At 41.0% G+C, this 16,124-nt stretch overlaps 1 protein-coding gene across 1 annotated transcript in view; it reads left to right on the plus strand.

Annotated features, from left to right (window-relative positions):
- Positions 1-16,124, plus strand: part of SNTG2 (syntrophin gamma 2) — a 503,218-nt gene that overhangs the window by 219,669 nt on the left and 267,425 nt on the right. The window contains exons 14-15 of the mRNA XM_075595051.1: positions 7,314-7,405; positions 14,119-14,246. Of these exons, the coding sequence (XP_075451166.1) occupies positions 7,314-7,405; positions 14,119-14,246 (220 nt within the window). The remainder of the gene's footprint in view (positions 1-7,313; positions 7,406-14,118; positions 14,247-16,124) is intronic.

The raw sequence follows: 16,124 nt of genomic DNA on the forward strand, positions 1-16,124 counted from the left end.
CCTCCTGGGAGTTGTAGTTCCCAGGAGGCTGCCTAAGCATTGGGGCCGCGTGCGCACTTGCCTGGCGCATGCGCGAACACCTAATGGCCGCCGCAATCCTTTCCTTCCCTGTCCTGCCCTCGCGCGATCTCTCTGGGACCTTCCCTGCGCTTTCTGCCTACTGCGCATGCGCGAGCTCACGCGCAATGGCGGCGCCCTCTCCTTCAGCCGCCGAGCCGGTGGCAACGCGTCCCCGGCAACCGTCCTGCACCGCAATACCTCGCGCTGCTCCCTGCACTGGCCCCCACCCTCGCGAAGTGCCGGCAGGTCCGTCGCAGCCTCCGGCGGCACCCGCTACCACACGGCACTCGCGGAGGGGGGCCAGAAAGTGTAAATTTACCTCGGGGCTACATATATATATATATATAAAATAAAAAAACACACTGCGCAATCCTATGCAATCTAAACTCAATAAATGCAATAAAACCACATATATCGGAAGGTAATAACCCTTACAATCTAACTATCCCTATTCCAATCTGCTGCCTTTTAGGTCCACAGCTCCACAATAGCTGCAAATCTGTAGATACCACAAGAATGACCTAGGCGCAAAGGGAGAAAAGAGAAGAAAACATAGGGTAGTATGTAATGACAATTTACACCTTAGAATGGTAAGATACTGGAAGACTCACAGAATCGTAATTTTAAAAGGCCTTTTATCCACCCTGGGATCTGGTCCGGATATAGACCTCTCACTCCTCACCAGACTTCTCAATCCAATCCACTATGTATGTCACTGCTCAGGATACCAATGATCCGTCCTCAGTCTCCCAGGTAAACCGTATATATACAGGGAAGGTAAGATACACAAATATAGTGTAACTCTATTTATTTAAAAAACATTATTATACCATGATAAGTAAAACACTCAACTTTTATGAGTATTATAAAAGCAGTTGAGAATACTAGGAGTATCTCACATTCATTCTGTACAGCAGATAAACTGTGTCCTGCAGTCCTGCAGTTTGGTATTTCGATTGCTCAAGAATTCACTGACTTCTACACTAAATTATACAATTTGAAACCCCCCAAAGAACAACCCAACTCTTGAATATTGAATCTATCTCCCGATATCTGGAGGGGTGCGACCATCCCAATCTGACCTCAGCAGAACTAGTCACTCTTAATCATAAAAGTACACAACTAGAGCTACATAGCAAATGCAGTTACTGTAAATCCACGAAATTAGCAAAATCCCCGGGGTCACGACGGCATCGCTAATGTATACTATCAAAAAAACTTTCGATCCTCTCCCCGTACACGCTAGAAATGTTTAATTAATTTTTAGAGGGTAAACCGATACCTACAACTACAGTATGTCCTCCACAAATTTGGCCATTATATACAAAGAGGGCCGGGACCTCAACAATGTGGCAGTTATCGCCCAATATCGTTGATTAACATTAATTTTAAAATCAATAGTAACATTTTAGCCAACCGACTGAACCCTATTCTATCGAGGCTGATAGATGTTAATCAGGTTGGGATTATCTCGGGAAGAAAAGCATCAGATAACACCCAGAAAATAATAGATATTATAGATCATGTACACTCCACCGAGACCAAATCCGTTCTGTTGAGCCTGGATGCCGAGGAGGCTTTTGACAGAATAAACTGGGTCTTTTTAGATTAAACGATGCAAAAGTGTGGTTTCTCTGGACCTTTCCTAGAGGGAGTCTGTGACAATGACGGAGTCCCCAGGCCACCAATTAAAGCATTATGCCCAACTGGGGGGCCCCTGAATCATAAAAGGTGACTGGGGAGTGTCAGTTCTGCGGGCCACAGCTGACTCCAGTCCTAAAATGTATTTGAACCTATTTAAAATGTGCCCGTGGGGAATTGTGATTGTCAGCTCTTCAGCCCAATTGTGGTATATAACTGGTGGTATAATAAAGATGTATGTGGTTTTACTGTTCCAGGAGTGCCAGCCAGTGGGGATGTGCAGGGTGTGAGTTTCAGGGGTGACTATACGGTAAAATGTTGTCAGGGTGTGTTTGGGTAGACGGGGGCCACTGTTTTGTATTATCCCGAAACATGTAATCCCCAGGACATGAGTAACACAGATCGGACAAAATCCCCCCTAGAACGCAGTTTGCAGCTCACAGCCAAATCCCCCTGCTTTAGCACAAACGAGGGCAGTAAAACTGGGCAGGGAACTGGGTTACATTCCAGTTCCTGGGAAATGCGCGAACCCCAGGGTCCAGTTTAGGGGTTCAAGGGGAAAATCATATAATGTGTTAAATGTATGAATTATGGTAACAATGTTTTAGAATAAGGGAAAAGAGAATGGGTTTTAACCATCCCCCAAGCATGATATGTTTGAAGGAATGTCAGAGGAAGTCATTGAGCATGGCTATGAACCCCATTTACATAGGAAGTTTATGGGGCTGCTCATCTCAGCTTCAAAGGCCAGCACGTACAGGTGTCAAACCTTTTGTTAGCAGACACATTTGGGATTCACCAGTACAGTGATTCATTATTTAAGTTCCAGACTTCTATGGCATCATGTGGAGTTGACTCCGGCATGGCTGGGGAGACATTGTAAGGTGTTACTTGGGGAGGAGGAGAGGTGAACATTTTGGCCTGACAGATGTCTAGTTATGCGAGTGTCAAGTGGGGGAAGATGACATTTTGTTGCACATGTTCAGTCACTTTTCTGAGGCCAGAGAGGGAAGGAGTATCCACCTGGCAAAAGTATGTGAGTGGCCAGGGAGGAAATTCCCACACAGTGATTCGCTGCAGACTGAAAAAATGGGATATGTGAAAGTTTTTAAAAGTCATGCGGTCAGTCAGAGAGGGAGAGTCATCAGTTCCATCTAAGAATTCCATCTAAGATTTCCATCATGAAAAGAAGATTCATCTGAGCTACACTCTGACTCAGGCCCTCATTCTCTCCAGTCTTGATTACTGTAACTTCCTGCTGTCCGGCCTTCCTGCCTCTCACCTGTCTCCCCTACAATCTATCCTAAACGCTGCTGCCAGAATCACTTTACTCTTTCTTAGATCTGTCTCAGCATCTCCCCTCATGAAATCACTCTCCTGGCTTCCGATCAAATCCCGCATCCCACACTCCATTCTTCTCCTCACTTTTAAAGCTTTACACTCTTCTGCCCCTCCTTACATCTCAGCCCTAATTACTCGTTATGCACAATCCAGACTCTTGCGTTCTTCTCAAGGATGTCTTCTTTCTATCCCCTTTGTATCTAAAGCCCTCTCCCGCCTTAAACCTTTTTCACTGACTGCCCCACACCTCTGGAATGCCCTTCCCCTCAATACCCGACTAGCACTCTCTCTATCCACCTTTAAGACCCACTTTAAGACACACTTGCTTAAAGAAGTGTATGAATAGCATTGTGGATAATACTGGACACATGTTACATAAAGCTTGACCCCTGCAGATGCACTTACTAGAATTCCCTCCTACTGTCTCTGTACGTTCTCCCTACTTACCAATTAGACTGTAAGCTCCTCGGAGCAGGGACTCCTCTTCCTTAATGTTACTTTTATGCCTGTAGCACTTTTTCCAATGACCTGTTATTTATATTATCTGTTATTTTTTTGATTACCACATGTATTACTACTGTGAAGGGCTATGTACATTTATGGCGTTATATTAATAAAGACATACAATACAATACAATACAGTGTGCAGTGCAAGTACAGAATGAAATTATTTCATCTAGCAGTTATAGCGCTGGCAAGTTGTGCCCTAGCCATCGGACTCCGCTTGTGTATCAACCCCGCTCTGGGAATTGATACCTGGAACCTGCATTTTAAGAACTTTCGTTCAACGACTATTTTATTTTGTTTCAGTAAGTGTTATTCGGGATAATGTTGTAATTCAAGCTGTGTGTTCTTTATGTGAATAAACCCAATTAATTTTATTTCACACTTTTGTTCAATCAAAGGATCGAGGTATAAATGTGTTAAAAAGCTTGGTCTCCCATGACAGGCTTATATTAACTAATCCCACCCTGCCACCAGTTAATATATGTTAATGTAACTAGTCGACCAATTAGAAATCAAATATATCAACACAATCGCAGACTTTTCAAGTAAAGGAAAGCTTCTCCGTTTCCAAGATCTCTGCAACAAGTTTGAAGCCCTAGGCCTTCCCCTATTTAAATATCTCCAAATCAGATATTTTATACATACAGTCTCAGAATTTTCTCTTCCCTGAATTTTCGAATTTTGAGATGCTCTGTAGGAAGGGAATCTATCAGAAGGAACTGATCTCAAAAATATATTTAGGCTTCGAGGCATTGGGTAATACTCCATGCCACAGTAATATGCTTAGGTGGGCTGCTGATCTACATCTGGATATTGACTATGATGACTGGGAAGACATCTGGGAATCCGCAGCAAAAATCTCTATACGTACTACTATTAAAGAAAACATCTATAAGATTTTATATTATTGGTACCTCACCCCAAGCAGGTTGGAACAAATGTATCCAGAGGCCTCTGATCTGTGTTGGAGGGGTTATGGACAGAAGGGGGATATAGTCCATATTTTGTGGACCTGCCCTGCTATCCTAAATTTCTGTCTTACCATTCAAAATATCATTAGAGATATAATGGAATTATCGATCCCTATAGATACTTTGGTCTATCTGTTAGCCAAAACAGTGGAGGATATCAATCCCTACTTGAAACCTTTAATCTCTAGCATTCTGACAGCAGACATATGCGTAATTCTGCCAGACTGGAAGAAGCAGGCTCCCCCATCTAGACAGACAATGGAAAACAGCTTAAATGAGGTGATGACAATGGAGAAGTTGACAGCCTTTCTGAGACATTCCACTGAAAACGTTTATAAAATTTGGGATCCTTGGCTCGAGTGATGAGTTAAGATGAGGATAATTATAATCAGTCAGCGTAGGGCGACTTGGCTGGATTTTGAATAGTATTAGTGATCCCTGATCTGGCGGGTTCCTATGGGGGATGGGATGGATGGTGGCCTTTCCCCTCCCCCTTTCTTCCCTCCCCCCTGTTATTTTTTATTATTTTAAAACTTTGTTGTTATAATATATCCAGGATCACCCAGAAATATATCTATAACTTGGCCCAACCAAACTGTCTTTGGACATCCATGCATATAGAATATGGCCAATTGCAAATCCCCACGTTTGTATTGTTTAGCACTGTTATTTTGTTTGTGTGCTGTATGTAAACATTGTTTTTGTTTGCCTTTTAATTTTCTCTTTCTTATGTATGCTTAAAAATTCAATAAAAATGTATGCGAAAAAAAGCATTCATATTTTCTTAGTAACACCTTTTTCTGATGTGTATATATATATTTTTTCATATAGATATTTTCATTGCCCCTTTATGCATTTATTTATTTTTTAACCTTTTTTTTTATATTAAAACTGTTATATTAAAATAGAAATCATTTAATGTACAGGTACATACAGGTGCAACTGTCGACCGCTTGCCTTGCGAATTTAGCACTTTTTATCCCATGTTACGCCGCGAGATTCTAGTGGACAGATTAATGGCCCATCATATTAACACAGCAAGTGTCCCTCTGTTTTAAATTAGACTGGCGCTATGTGAATCCTACCAGGTTCCACCTGTCTCTAGAAGACGCGCAGTAAGTGATAGACTGAATGAGTCACACTCCCTGCGCGCCTCTAATCGCGGAGCTTTTATTTTAATTTAATAATTCAGTATTGTAGCAAGGGGTCTCCAGAGCTGAACCACATTGATTTCAGATCAGAAGACCCCCTGCTTCCGAAGTTACAGGCCCCATTATGAGGTGCCGATATCCTTGCGGCCATATATAAATTCTCCCACGTTATGGCCCACGTGATTTGAACAAAGCAGGGGGATACCGGCACCCAATAACGGGGTTTGTAGCTCGGGAAGCAGGGGGTCCCCGGACCTGATATCAATGTGGTTCATCTATGGAGACCACTTGTTACAATACTGTATTTTTAAAATTAAAGCCCCAGAATCGTCTATTAGAGGCGCGCACGGAGAGAGACTGATTCAGTCTATGTCTTACTGTGCGTCTCTTACAGACAGGTGGAACCTGGTAGGATTCACACAGCACGAATCCCATTCAAACGCAGAGACCCCTGCTGTGTTAATCCAATTGGCCATTACAGCCTGCTATGGGGATCACTCCTCAATTTCTCTTGCTATGGACCATCTCGCAAGTGACCGCCATATGGTCACGGTATTTCCTTGGCAAGAGGTCAACAATTGGCAGTTGTATCTGTACACATCTTTGAATACACACTTATAAACAAGTAGGGAATTTTTTTAAATGTATTTCTGGTTGTTTGTTCCCTTTTCCCTCCTTGTTTTTTTTTTTTTTATCTACAGTATATATTCCATATCACAAATATCTATTTAACTTAAATATGAAAGGGTCAATTTGTACATCTATAACGTGAAGTAGTGCTTGTTTGGTGGTATATTGTGCATTGCCATGTGGAAGTCAAGGAAGATGTAGGTAGCACAGTGCGACCTGGTAGAGCTCTGGAGATCAAGGATTGTTTGGTGTCATCAGTGTTCATTTGGTTACCAGAAGCCAGGGGGTGAAGGACTTTGGGGCAGGGAAAGATTGGCGGTGTGGAGTAACAGACCCACCCCCACAGAAAGTAAAGGCCCCTTACAGCAGCAGCATCAACCAGTGAGGAATTGAGCCCCTCTGGCTTCCGCAAGGCCCAATTTCCAGCGCCGGCCAGCATGGCCCCCTTGTGCTATCGGCCCCCCCTCTCCCCACACATTGCGAGGTCACTGGAGCGGACGTGTGTCAACGTCACTCAGATCAAAAGGTGCTTGCACACCATTACATCACGTTACTCTACGAAAAAGCACTGTATTTAAGTTAAAAGAATATTGATCTTTAAATATCAATTTATCTACTGTATCTTCATGTGCTGTTTTGTGAAAATAATATTAAAAGATTCTGGACATTTATAGAAAAAGACCGATCACAATTTGCAATAATATTATGTTCATTTGTATTTAATAAAATATATATTAATGAGAGGAATATTTTGGATTCCTTAAAAGCATCTGTTTGGTTTGTTTGTTCATGATTTTATGGGTATTTATGTTACGTATGGAGTTTTCATAAATGTTTATTTTTTTCTATTGCATTTGGTTTATATTTGTAATTTCTTTAATTCACAGACTTTTAAAACTTGATTTTGAAATATCCAATTAATATTTTAACATGTTCTACACTCTCTATTTAAATGTTACTTCATTGGGATATGGATACTCTAATTGTGTCCTTTTTTTTTTGCCTTATTTAGTGTTTTTAGATCCACCTAGTGATCAAAGCAGTGAGTCTTCTTCCCCTCTTTTTGATAGTGGTTTACATTTAAATGGAAATACGTCAAACACGGTATGTAACATAGTCACTTGAATAATCATTCCATATGTTTAATTGCCTTTCCAAAAATGCCATAAATGTTAGAGGGATGTGTGTGATGATATTTCTGAAATATTCAGCGACTATCTTTAAATCTAAATGTTATCATTTTGAAAAATACTGTATCATGAAAGGTTTTATATGCTTGCCTTGGACTTTGGTGTTACAAATAATAATTATGATATGCGTTGAGATACGGATGTGTTGAGGGACGAGAAGAGATCTAGAACTTATAAGATATACTTGTATGAAGTAGTTTTCTACAAGGCTGCAATCAAGGATTCATAATGGAAACCAAGTGCAAATGCAGTTGTACTATGTGTAAAGCTATGTGCATTCACACAGCAATACACTGTTATGCCATCTTTTAATAAACAAGTGATGTAGGAAATATTTGAGAAAGACCCCCTATAGAAAGGCTAAGGGAAAATAGTTTGGACAATGCTAAGCCATAAAGCACCTTATTCAGGTGAATGGGCCAAAGGCGCATTATGACTTAGCCCCACTTAGTTGAATGTGACCCATTGCCCATGCTCATACAGTAGATGTGTAAAAAGATTAAGGCTGGGAAGATTATTTTTCACTTCACTAAGCCTACTCTGGTGATTGAAGATAGTTATGTTTTGGGGACATACAATATGTTTTACTGTGTGGTGGTACTGTGCATCCAGATCTCAACAATGTCATTTCTATGCGCATTAAAGGAGTACTTTTGGTAGAAGTATGAAGCTGCCCAGTAACGTGGTTGATTTAAAGTTTTTTTTCTTTCTTCAATTTTTTGCAGAATACGATTTCATGCATCTTCTCAATAAATGTAAACTACATAAAAGTAACATGCTACATGTGCCCATGTACAGTAATATTACAATCTATAGAAACAAAAATGAGATCTTTGATCTTGCCAAAACACAATTTGTTTTGGTTTTGAATTTGGTTTTGGATTTTTTTTTAATTAACTTTTGTCTCCATCTCTTAAATATAGATATAAAATATGTATATTATATACAGTTGTGTGAAAAAGAAAGTACACCCTCTTTGAATTCTATGGTTTTACATATCAGGACATAAAAACAATCATCTTCATAAATCATCTTAGCAGATCTAGGTAAATACAACCTCAGATGAACAACAACCCATTACATATTACATCGTGTCATGATTTATTTAACAAAAATAAAGCCAAAATGGAGAAGCTATGTGTGAAAAACTAAGTACACCCTTACTGCTTCCATAGGAATTAAGATGCTAAGGAGCAGACAGGTGCTGCTAATCAAATGCCCTTGATTAATTGATCATCAGCAAGTGTGGGACCCCCCACGTGCCATACAAGGGCCTCTCCATAACCAACACCCCCCCACCAGACCCTAACTGAGCAGGCAACCAAACCACCCCCCACCCCCGTGTCCTACCTTCCCAGCATTCTACCCTGTCCACCACGGGCCATCTGGAGCAGGTTCCTCGTCTGCTGCAGCCAGGTACAGCATGCTGCAGCCCCCCCACGTGCCTAACGAAGTAGATCATCCAACCCACCCCCCTCCCCCGCACCTCTGGGCCCTCCTACCGGCAAACACAGGTACAGGCTGCGGGCTCCCCCATGTGCAATGCCCGGTCCCTCCTCTGCTGCTGCCCGGTACAGCAGGTTGCAGGCCCCCACGTAGCTTCCCTCCCTCCTCCAAATCCTCCCTCCCAGGCCCTAACAAAGTTGATCATCCAACTCCACCCCACACCTCCCTCTCTCGCCCTGCTACCCCCCCAGGCCCATACTAAATCCCCCCCAGGCCTTTTGTCACATTGGATGTAGCATTGGGTATCTTTGTCTTTTGTTGAAAATATTAAAATTAACAGATTGCATTGTAATGTTTTTTTCTGTATTAACAATAACAAGAAAACAGTTAAGTAAATTTTGCACGCTAAAAAAAAAATTCTGTGGTAGGTGCGCTATGGGTTGGGGGGAGGGGCTTGCTCCTTTCATTTGTCCTGGGCGCCATGATTTCTGTTGGCGGCCCTGATTGAGAGAGGGTCTTATTTTACTAAATTCAAAAGTTACTCGTACCCTAATTCCCGATTTCGGCCCCTTCTCTCTGTCCCTATCCACTTGTCTGTTCCCCTTTCTCCCTCTCAGCCTCAAAAAAACATATTTCAGACTTTGGATGGGAGTAATGCCACCTTTAGCTATGATCTAACTAACGTCTCGTTAAAACCCCTGCATTAACTACAGTATAGTTGAGTTCTGGCAATATTCTCTTCACCAGCATCTTCCCTGAGCTGTTTATCAGTATTCTGCAGTATGAAGGTGCATCTAGAAGTTATATTATTTTATGAAAATAGATGGAGATAGCCTTTGATTTTACCAATAATGTTATGTATTTTATGCTGAATATATAAACATACATTTGAATAAAATGTAAAGTTATGCTGGGCCATTATTTTTATTTTTGGTCATAGAATTAATAAGTTAATAGAACTTAATAGTAGAGTCTAATGTCATCTGGTGCAAGTGAAGATGAAGGGTGAATCAAAGAAAACCCTTAAACAATATGCAGAACTATAGCAAAACATCACCCTGCACCCAGGAAGAAAAATGTAATGAAGTTACTTGGATATTCAAGATTAATGCTTTATTTGTAGCAAATAAATTTTTTTTGCTGCAAATTAATTAATTTTTGTGAATGTCCAAGTGACTCCGTTACATTTTTTTCCTGAGTGCAGAGATTTTTTTGCTATAGTTCTGGATATTATTATTTTTTGTTTGTGCAGTCTGTTATTAACAATGTCCTAAGCACCTTTACAGCAAGGAGTATGAGTTTAGATTTTAGGACATTCTAGATTAATTTTTTTTTTGTAAGAAATACAGTATTTCATCTGAAAAACTACCCTAAGTTGCAGACTGAGCTGAACTGCGTCTTAGGGGCCTATGCTAGTAGCCTTCATAAAATAAATCACTGGGCCGTTTAATTTGCCAGTTTTATGAGCATTGCTATCACGGTATTCAGAAAGCGTCAATTACGTGTGATAGCAAAATTCACAAAATAGGCGAGTATCCCGCGACGTGATGATCGCCTCTCTGAAAAGGCCATACCCGGCGATTTCTTTCAGCTGCAGAGAAAGCTGCACGGAGAAAGCCGCCTCTCCCTGCGCATATCTCACCAGCGATCACAAGTTTTTAATATAAAATTAAATACTAGTGTAGATGATCAGGCACCCCATAATGGGGCCTGTATCTTGGGAAGACGGGGGGTCCCCAGACTTCAAATCAACGCGGTTCTGCTCCGGAGACCCCCTGCTCATCTACAGTAGTATTAAAATTTATATTAAAAAAGCTTTATTACCGTAGCGGCTAGCCAGTAAGGCAATGAAGGGGTTAAACCACAGAAGCCTGTTTCTTGGGACAGATGGGGTGGATGAAGGGGGTAGTAGTCCCAGGGTGGGTGATTAGGCCAGCCTGGAAAGTTGCGGGAGGAGTTAACCCCTTCACTACCGTCAGCAAATAAAAATTCAATCTAATGGTCCCTAACCCCTTAATCACCTTAGCGGTTAGTAACCGCTATAGTGATTAAAAGGTTAACCCCCCTCCCCCGCTCATGGTTTTAAGGATGTGACGTACCTCCTTTGGAGATGACGTCAGATCCTTAAAAAAAAAAAAAAAAGAGACAGGCACATATTACAGCGTCCAATCGGATTGGAGCTGTACCATCTGACCCTAAAATGTGACGTCACAGGCCAAATATAAGGCCTGTACATCACATTTTACCTCAAGAAGCCGACGAGACAACATCCTGTTGTGGATTTAATATGGGGCTTTGGATTGAAAGAAGAAGAAAGAAGATAAAAGGAAAGATGAAGATAGAAGACGGTAATAGAAGATAAAAGAAAGAAGTTTTTTTTTACCTGATGCTGGTCTTCAAGATAGATGGCGTTGGATTGTGAGTGATGATGTTGCGGTATGAGGTTTTCAGATACGCCGAGATTCAGAGGGTGAAGAATCTAAAGGTAAGTAAAATATTGAAACGGCTCCCTTTGTGTAGTGACAGCCAATGCATTTTTGGCAAATGCTTGTTTACTATTGATTGTTATTTTTTCAATTTCTGTTTATTGTTTGGATTCAATTGTTTTAAATTTGGATGGCTTGTTTTTAGTACATTTCAGGATTGGTTAGCGTTTTTAATTAACTAATTGTTTTGTTGGCTAGCAGTTTAAATTAATTATTTGTTTTATTGGCTAGTGGTTTTATTTATTTAATTGATTTGTTGGCAACTGGTTTAAATTAATTATTTGTTTTGTTGGCTACTGGTTTTATTTCTTTAATTGATAAGTTAGATAGTTGTTTATTTATTTATATTCTTATACAGTATTTTGGAATAACATAATTGGAATTCTTTTGCTGTTTTAGTGATAGATTCATATAATTGATGTGTAGTTGAGGCTTTTTAGTTCTTTATTGTCTGGGTGTTTAGATGCTTGTGTATTTCTTTGATTGTTGTGTATTTTTGGCCTAACTATTTGTATTAGGTTGACCATTGAGTGATATAGTAGCTTATCATGCCCATATGATATTGATATGATATACCACTGTGACAATCAATGGGTTCAGGGTGGGTATAGTAGGACCAGGGTGGGTGGTTAGGCCTCCCAGGTGGGTAGTGAGGGATGGGCGTTAAACACTTAATTACTATAGTGGTTATTAACCACTAAGGTGATTAAGGAGTTAAGGGCCATTAGATTGTATTGTTTCTTGGCATCGGAGGACATGAACCTGGAGTATGCAGACGAGGACACCCTTCATGATGGCAGGGGTAAGTTGAACGTTTTAGTTACTTTATTAATGTTGGCTGGCTAATGTTTGATTTTATAATGGGCAAATTCCTTATCATCCATATCTGGATAATAGTAATTTTGCCCATTACTGTACTGTATGTGTTGGGGGGGCGCTGTTGTGGTAGAGAAGGTGGGTAGTAGGGTTGTTGTGTGTATTTTTAGTTTTTGTGGGTAGATGGTTTGGATGAAAGGGGTAGTAGCCCCAAGGATGGATGATTAGGCCTACCGGGTGATAGCGGGTGGGGTTAACCCCTTCATTAACTTAGTGGTATTAATTGCTAGGTAATAAAAGGGTTAATTCCACCCGCAAGGCCTAAACACTCACCAAGGGCCAAATACCACCTTTTCCTACCCCTGCTACACACAATAAACCTGGTACCCGTAGTTAACTCCTTCATTGCCTTAGCAGTTAGCCTTTAAGGTAATAAAGTTGCCTGTAAATGCATTTTTATTGCATGGGATTCATGCCATGGCATCCGGTGCTGATATTAATGGGTATTAGCTCCGGAGACTCCGGCATCAATTAGAGACAGGAAAAATGCATTTTTTTCTAAGTCCTCTCTCGCCGCCTTATCGGCAGGTTCTTACCACCTTCACGCCAACTTTTCCTGGCGGGAGGATTTTGAGTGGAAATTGCCATTCTAGAGCCTCGATTAGCCCCAATAACCTACTCGAGGCTACTAGAACTGCACGAATGTGAAAACCTGCTGATAAGTGGCTTATCGGGGCTCGCCTGACGATTTTTTCATTGGGAGAAAAAAATGCCAATAAAAGCTTTTATCTTATCGAGGCTTATTGAATAGCAGTAGACATTTTTTGGCAAAAAGGCATCGATAACTGGCTTATCGAGGCTTATAGCATAGGCCCCTTGATCGTATTTCCTCTCAATATTTGAGAATTTTAATTCATACACAATCCAGAAATCTGAAAGGCATTCTAAATTCTACTGAAAGCACAATACTTAATTCCCAAGATGCTTAATTGGACATTATTGAAAAAAATAACAGCACAAGTAAAATAAATTATACTGTACAGATGCAGCGGCCGTTATTCGAACAAATCATGGCGCCGTTTTCGTGTATGCTGCTCTACACCACACGTCATTAACGCGGCCAATCGCCCCAGGCACACGTGTTTATCGCGGTTGCTTTGTTTGAATTTCATGGATTGTGTGCAATTAAATGCAGTGAAATTAATGAATTGTAATGTGTACAGTACTGTGCTACAGTGTCAATTTCAGGTGTTTAAAAACCAGAACACTAAAATGCCATTTTCTGCACTCGCGTCTAAAGGCGGTACGGTTGGAAGAAATTGCGCGCCGTCTCATGGGTATTCCAAGGTATTCACAGTGTGAAGTGTTCGAATAATGGCCGCTGCATCTGTATTAGAAACACACAATTATATAAATCAGGGATACAACCAAAGTTAGCTCAAAAATCTTATAAAACCTCCACTCATTGACAGCTGCTGGTTTTATAAGTGTTTTGGTCTCACTTTGGAGTTCATTTTATTTTCTTGTTTGTATGTGCTCACCACAATACTTTTCTGTATTTTCACAAGTGAAACTATACACCCACATTCATGAGCACATCAAGGCTTGCTATTTTTCCCTTAATTCAATATGTTGGAAAAGTAATTTTCTATCTGGGAAGCCTATAATTTGAGATCCTTCCCGGACATTGAGAAGTGCCTTCACAGCATGTAGAATAAGGCACTGTGTGGTTAAATGCAAAAATATCCAGAATAACCTGCCAAAAACATCACATACAATAAAATCTCACTAGAAACTGTATATAAAGACAAAGCCCATAATTCCCATTTTGTAGTTACATTGAAACATCTAAAACAGTATTGTATTATTTCCTTTTCAGGCTCCCTCGTCGCCTTCCTCACCTACAGATAAAGTACCAAGATACGAGAAGCACTGGATAGACACACATTCAGTTCCTCTGCAGATGGCTCGGATCTCAAGGTTCAAGGCTTCAACAGTAAAGTTAAGGTTTGTAATATGATAACGCATTTGATGGCACATATAGATGTAGAAAGGTAGGGATATATGATCACCGATCAAAGCAAGAGAACAGAGTCCTATAGGAGTAAACGTATTAGGGAGGCAGGCAGAGGTAAATGCAAGTGGCAGAGATGCAAGGGTTACAAGCTGGGGTCAGCAACAGGAAATCCATCGGGCACAGGGACACATGGAATAGAATCCCATGCTCAGGCAGGGGCTGGGAGTAACTTACTTCAATTTAAAGCCATGGAACTGGTGTATTCAATTACCAAGTTCAGGAAGAGGTTTTCGAACAACCAAGAGGGCCACTTAAGGGCAAATTCCAGCAAAACCCTTGACCAAAACCCTTACAGTAACCCCCCCCCCCCCATAAGGAAAGACCTCCGGATGATCAGAACCCGTGTTTATCAGAGATCTTGGCAACTTAGAAATTTTGCAGAAACATCTCGGACAGGTTGTAGACTTGAACTGAGGCTGTCTCCTCAATGTAGCAGCTTTGATTATGAAACTGTCTCTTCAAAGTTGCAGATTTGAGGAAAGAACGTTTCTTAGCTAGTACCACCTCTGAGACAGAAAGCAGTGGTATTGTAAGTCTTGTTATGCAGAATTCATCATATAAAGACTCAGGTAACATAACAGGCATCGTTCAGACAAAGGTCAAGACTTGCTGCTCAGCCAATTGCGTATACATAGTGTGGCAGGACGGCCTCGTGGCAGGGTCAGTAAGATGCTAGACACGGTATGAAACTTTAAACTGTAGTGGTTTATTAGCCACAACCAAATAAACTCTGGGTGCACTGTTCCTTTAAGAAAACCAAATCATAGAAAATAAACACCTATTCCCTTTAAGGAAAGCTAACTACAACATAGCTTTCGCCCTCACTAACTGCATGGCCAGCTAAGCTGGTTCCCAAGCCAAAAACATATGCCACAGTGTAACACAGTCTCTGCATACAATAATAAGGGTTTTGCTTATCTTAGTCCTTTTTGGAGCAGATGTCCCTCCTTCAGCATGGTCTCACCTCCTTTCTTCCTAGGGGAACTCAGCCCCATGTTGAGCCTAGAGAACTCCTCTGTAGGTCCTCCATTCCAGCTTCTGCAGCTGGGGAATACTTCTATCACCCCCTTTTCTGGGGAAAACAGTATCTCTCTCTCTCTCTCTCTGTATCACTTCCTGCTTTTTTTTTTTAAACCTGCAGTCTCTCAGGAATCCTGCTTAAGTAGGTTAACTAGTTGAGTGCTGGACGGTACACATATCCTTCATTCCAGCCTACTGAGTCAGTGACTCTGTCACAATAGATACCAGTTCATGAGGAGAGTCTGAATAGTTGGACATGCAAAGTGGTAGCAAAGCTGAGGGCTCAGGTACTGGCTGTATAAGCAAGATGCATGCAAATTTATCCGTATTATTTCCAGAATAAGAAGCACAAACGGTTGGTCAGAATCATTAGGCAAAAGATCTAGTGGAGTAATTATACTACTCAGCATGTAAAAGTTCATGAAAATGTTCTGCCATAGGTTGAATCCAGTTAAAGGTAAGTTTGGGTAGCTGGGTATCGGAATGCATCAATATAGATGACAGGTAATCTGCGAGCAGTAAACTTGTTTTAACTTGGGAGTTTGTAAATCTGCCATGGAAACATCAGGCTTTGAAAGTGGATCAGTATGCAGAAAACAGGCATTTGCAATGGGGTTCCAGAATAAGTAGAGGATGCCTCAGATACTGCAGGGGAATCAGACAGAAGTGCGCTTGTCTTCAAAGCAGGGGCATAGGAATCAGCTACATCCGGGTCTGCACAGGAATCAATGAGCAGTAAATTTGCTTTAATGTTGGGTTCTTTGAGAGATAAATCTATTTTTGAAGTG

Source organism: Ascaphus truei, chromosome 4, assembly GCF_040206685.1.
Source record: "Ascaphus truei isolate aAscTru1 chromosome 4, aAscTru1.hap1, whole genome shotgun sequence".
NCBI classification, from domain to species: Eukaryota; Metazoa; Chordata; class Amphibia; order Anura; family Ascaphidae; genus Ascaphus; species Ascaphus truei.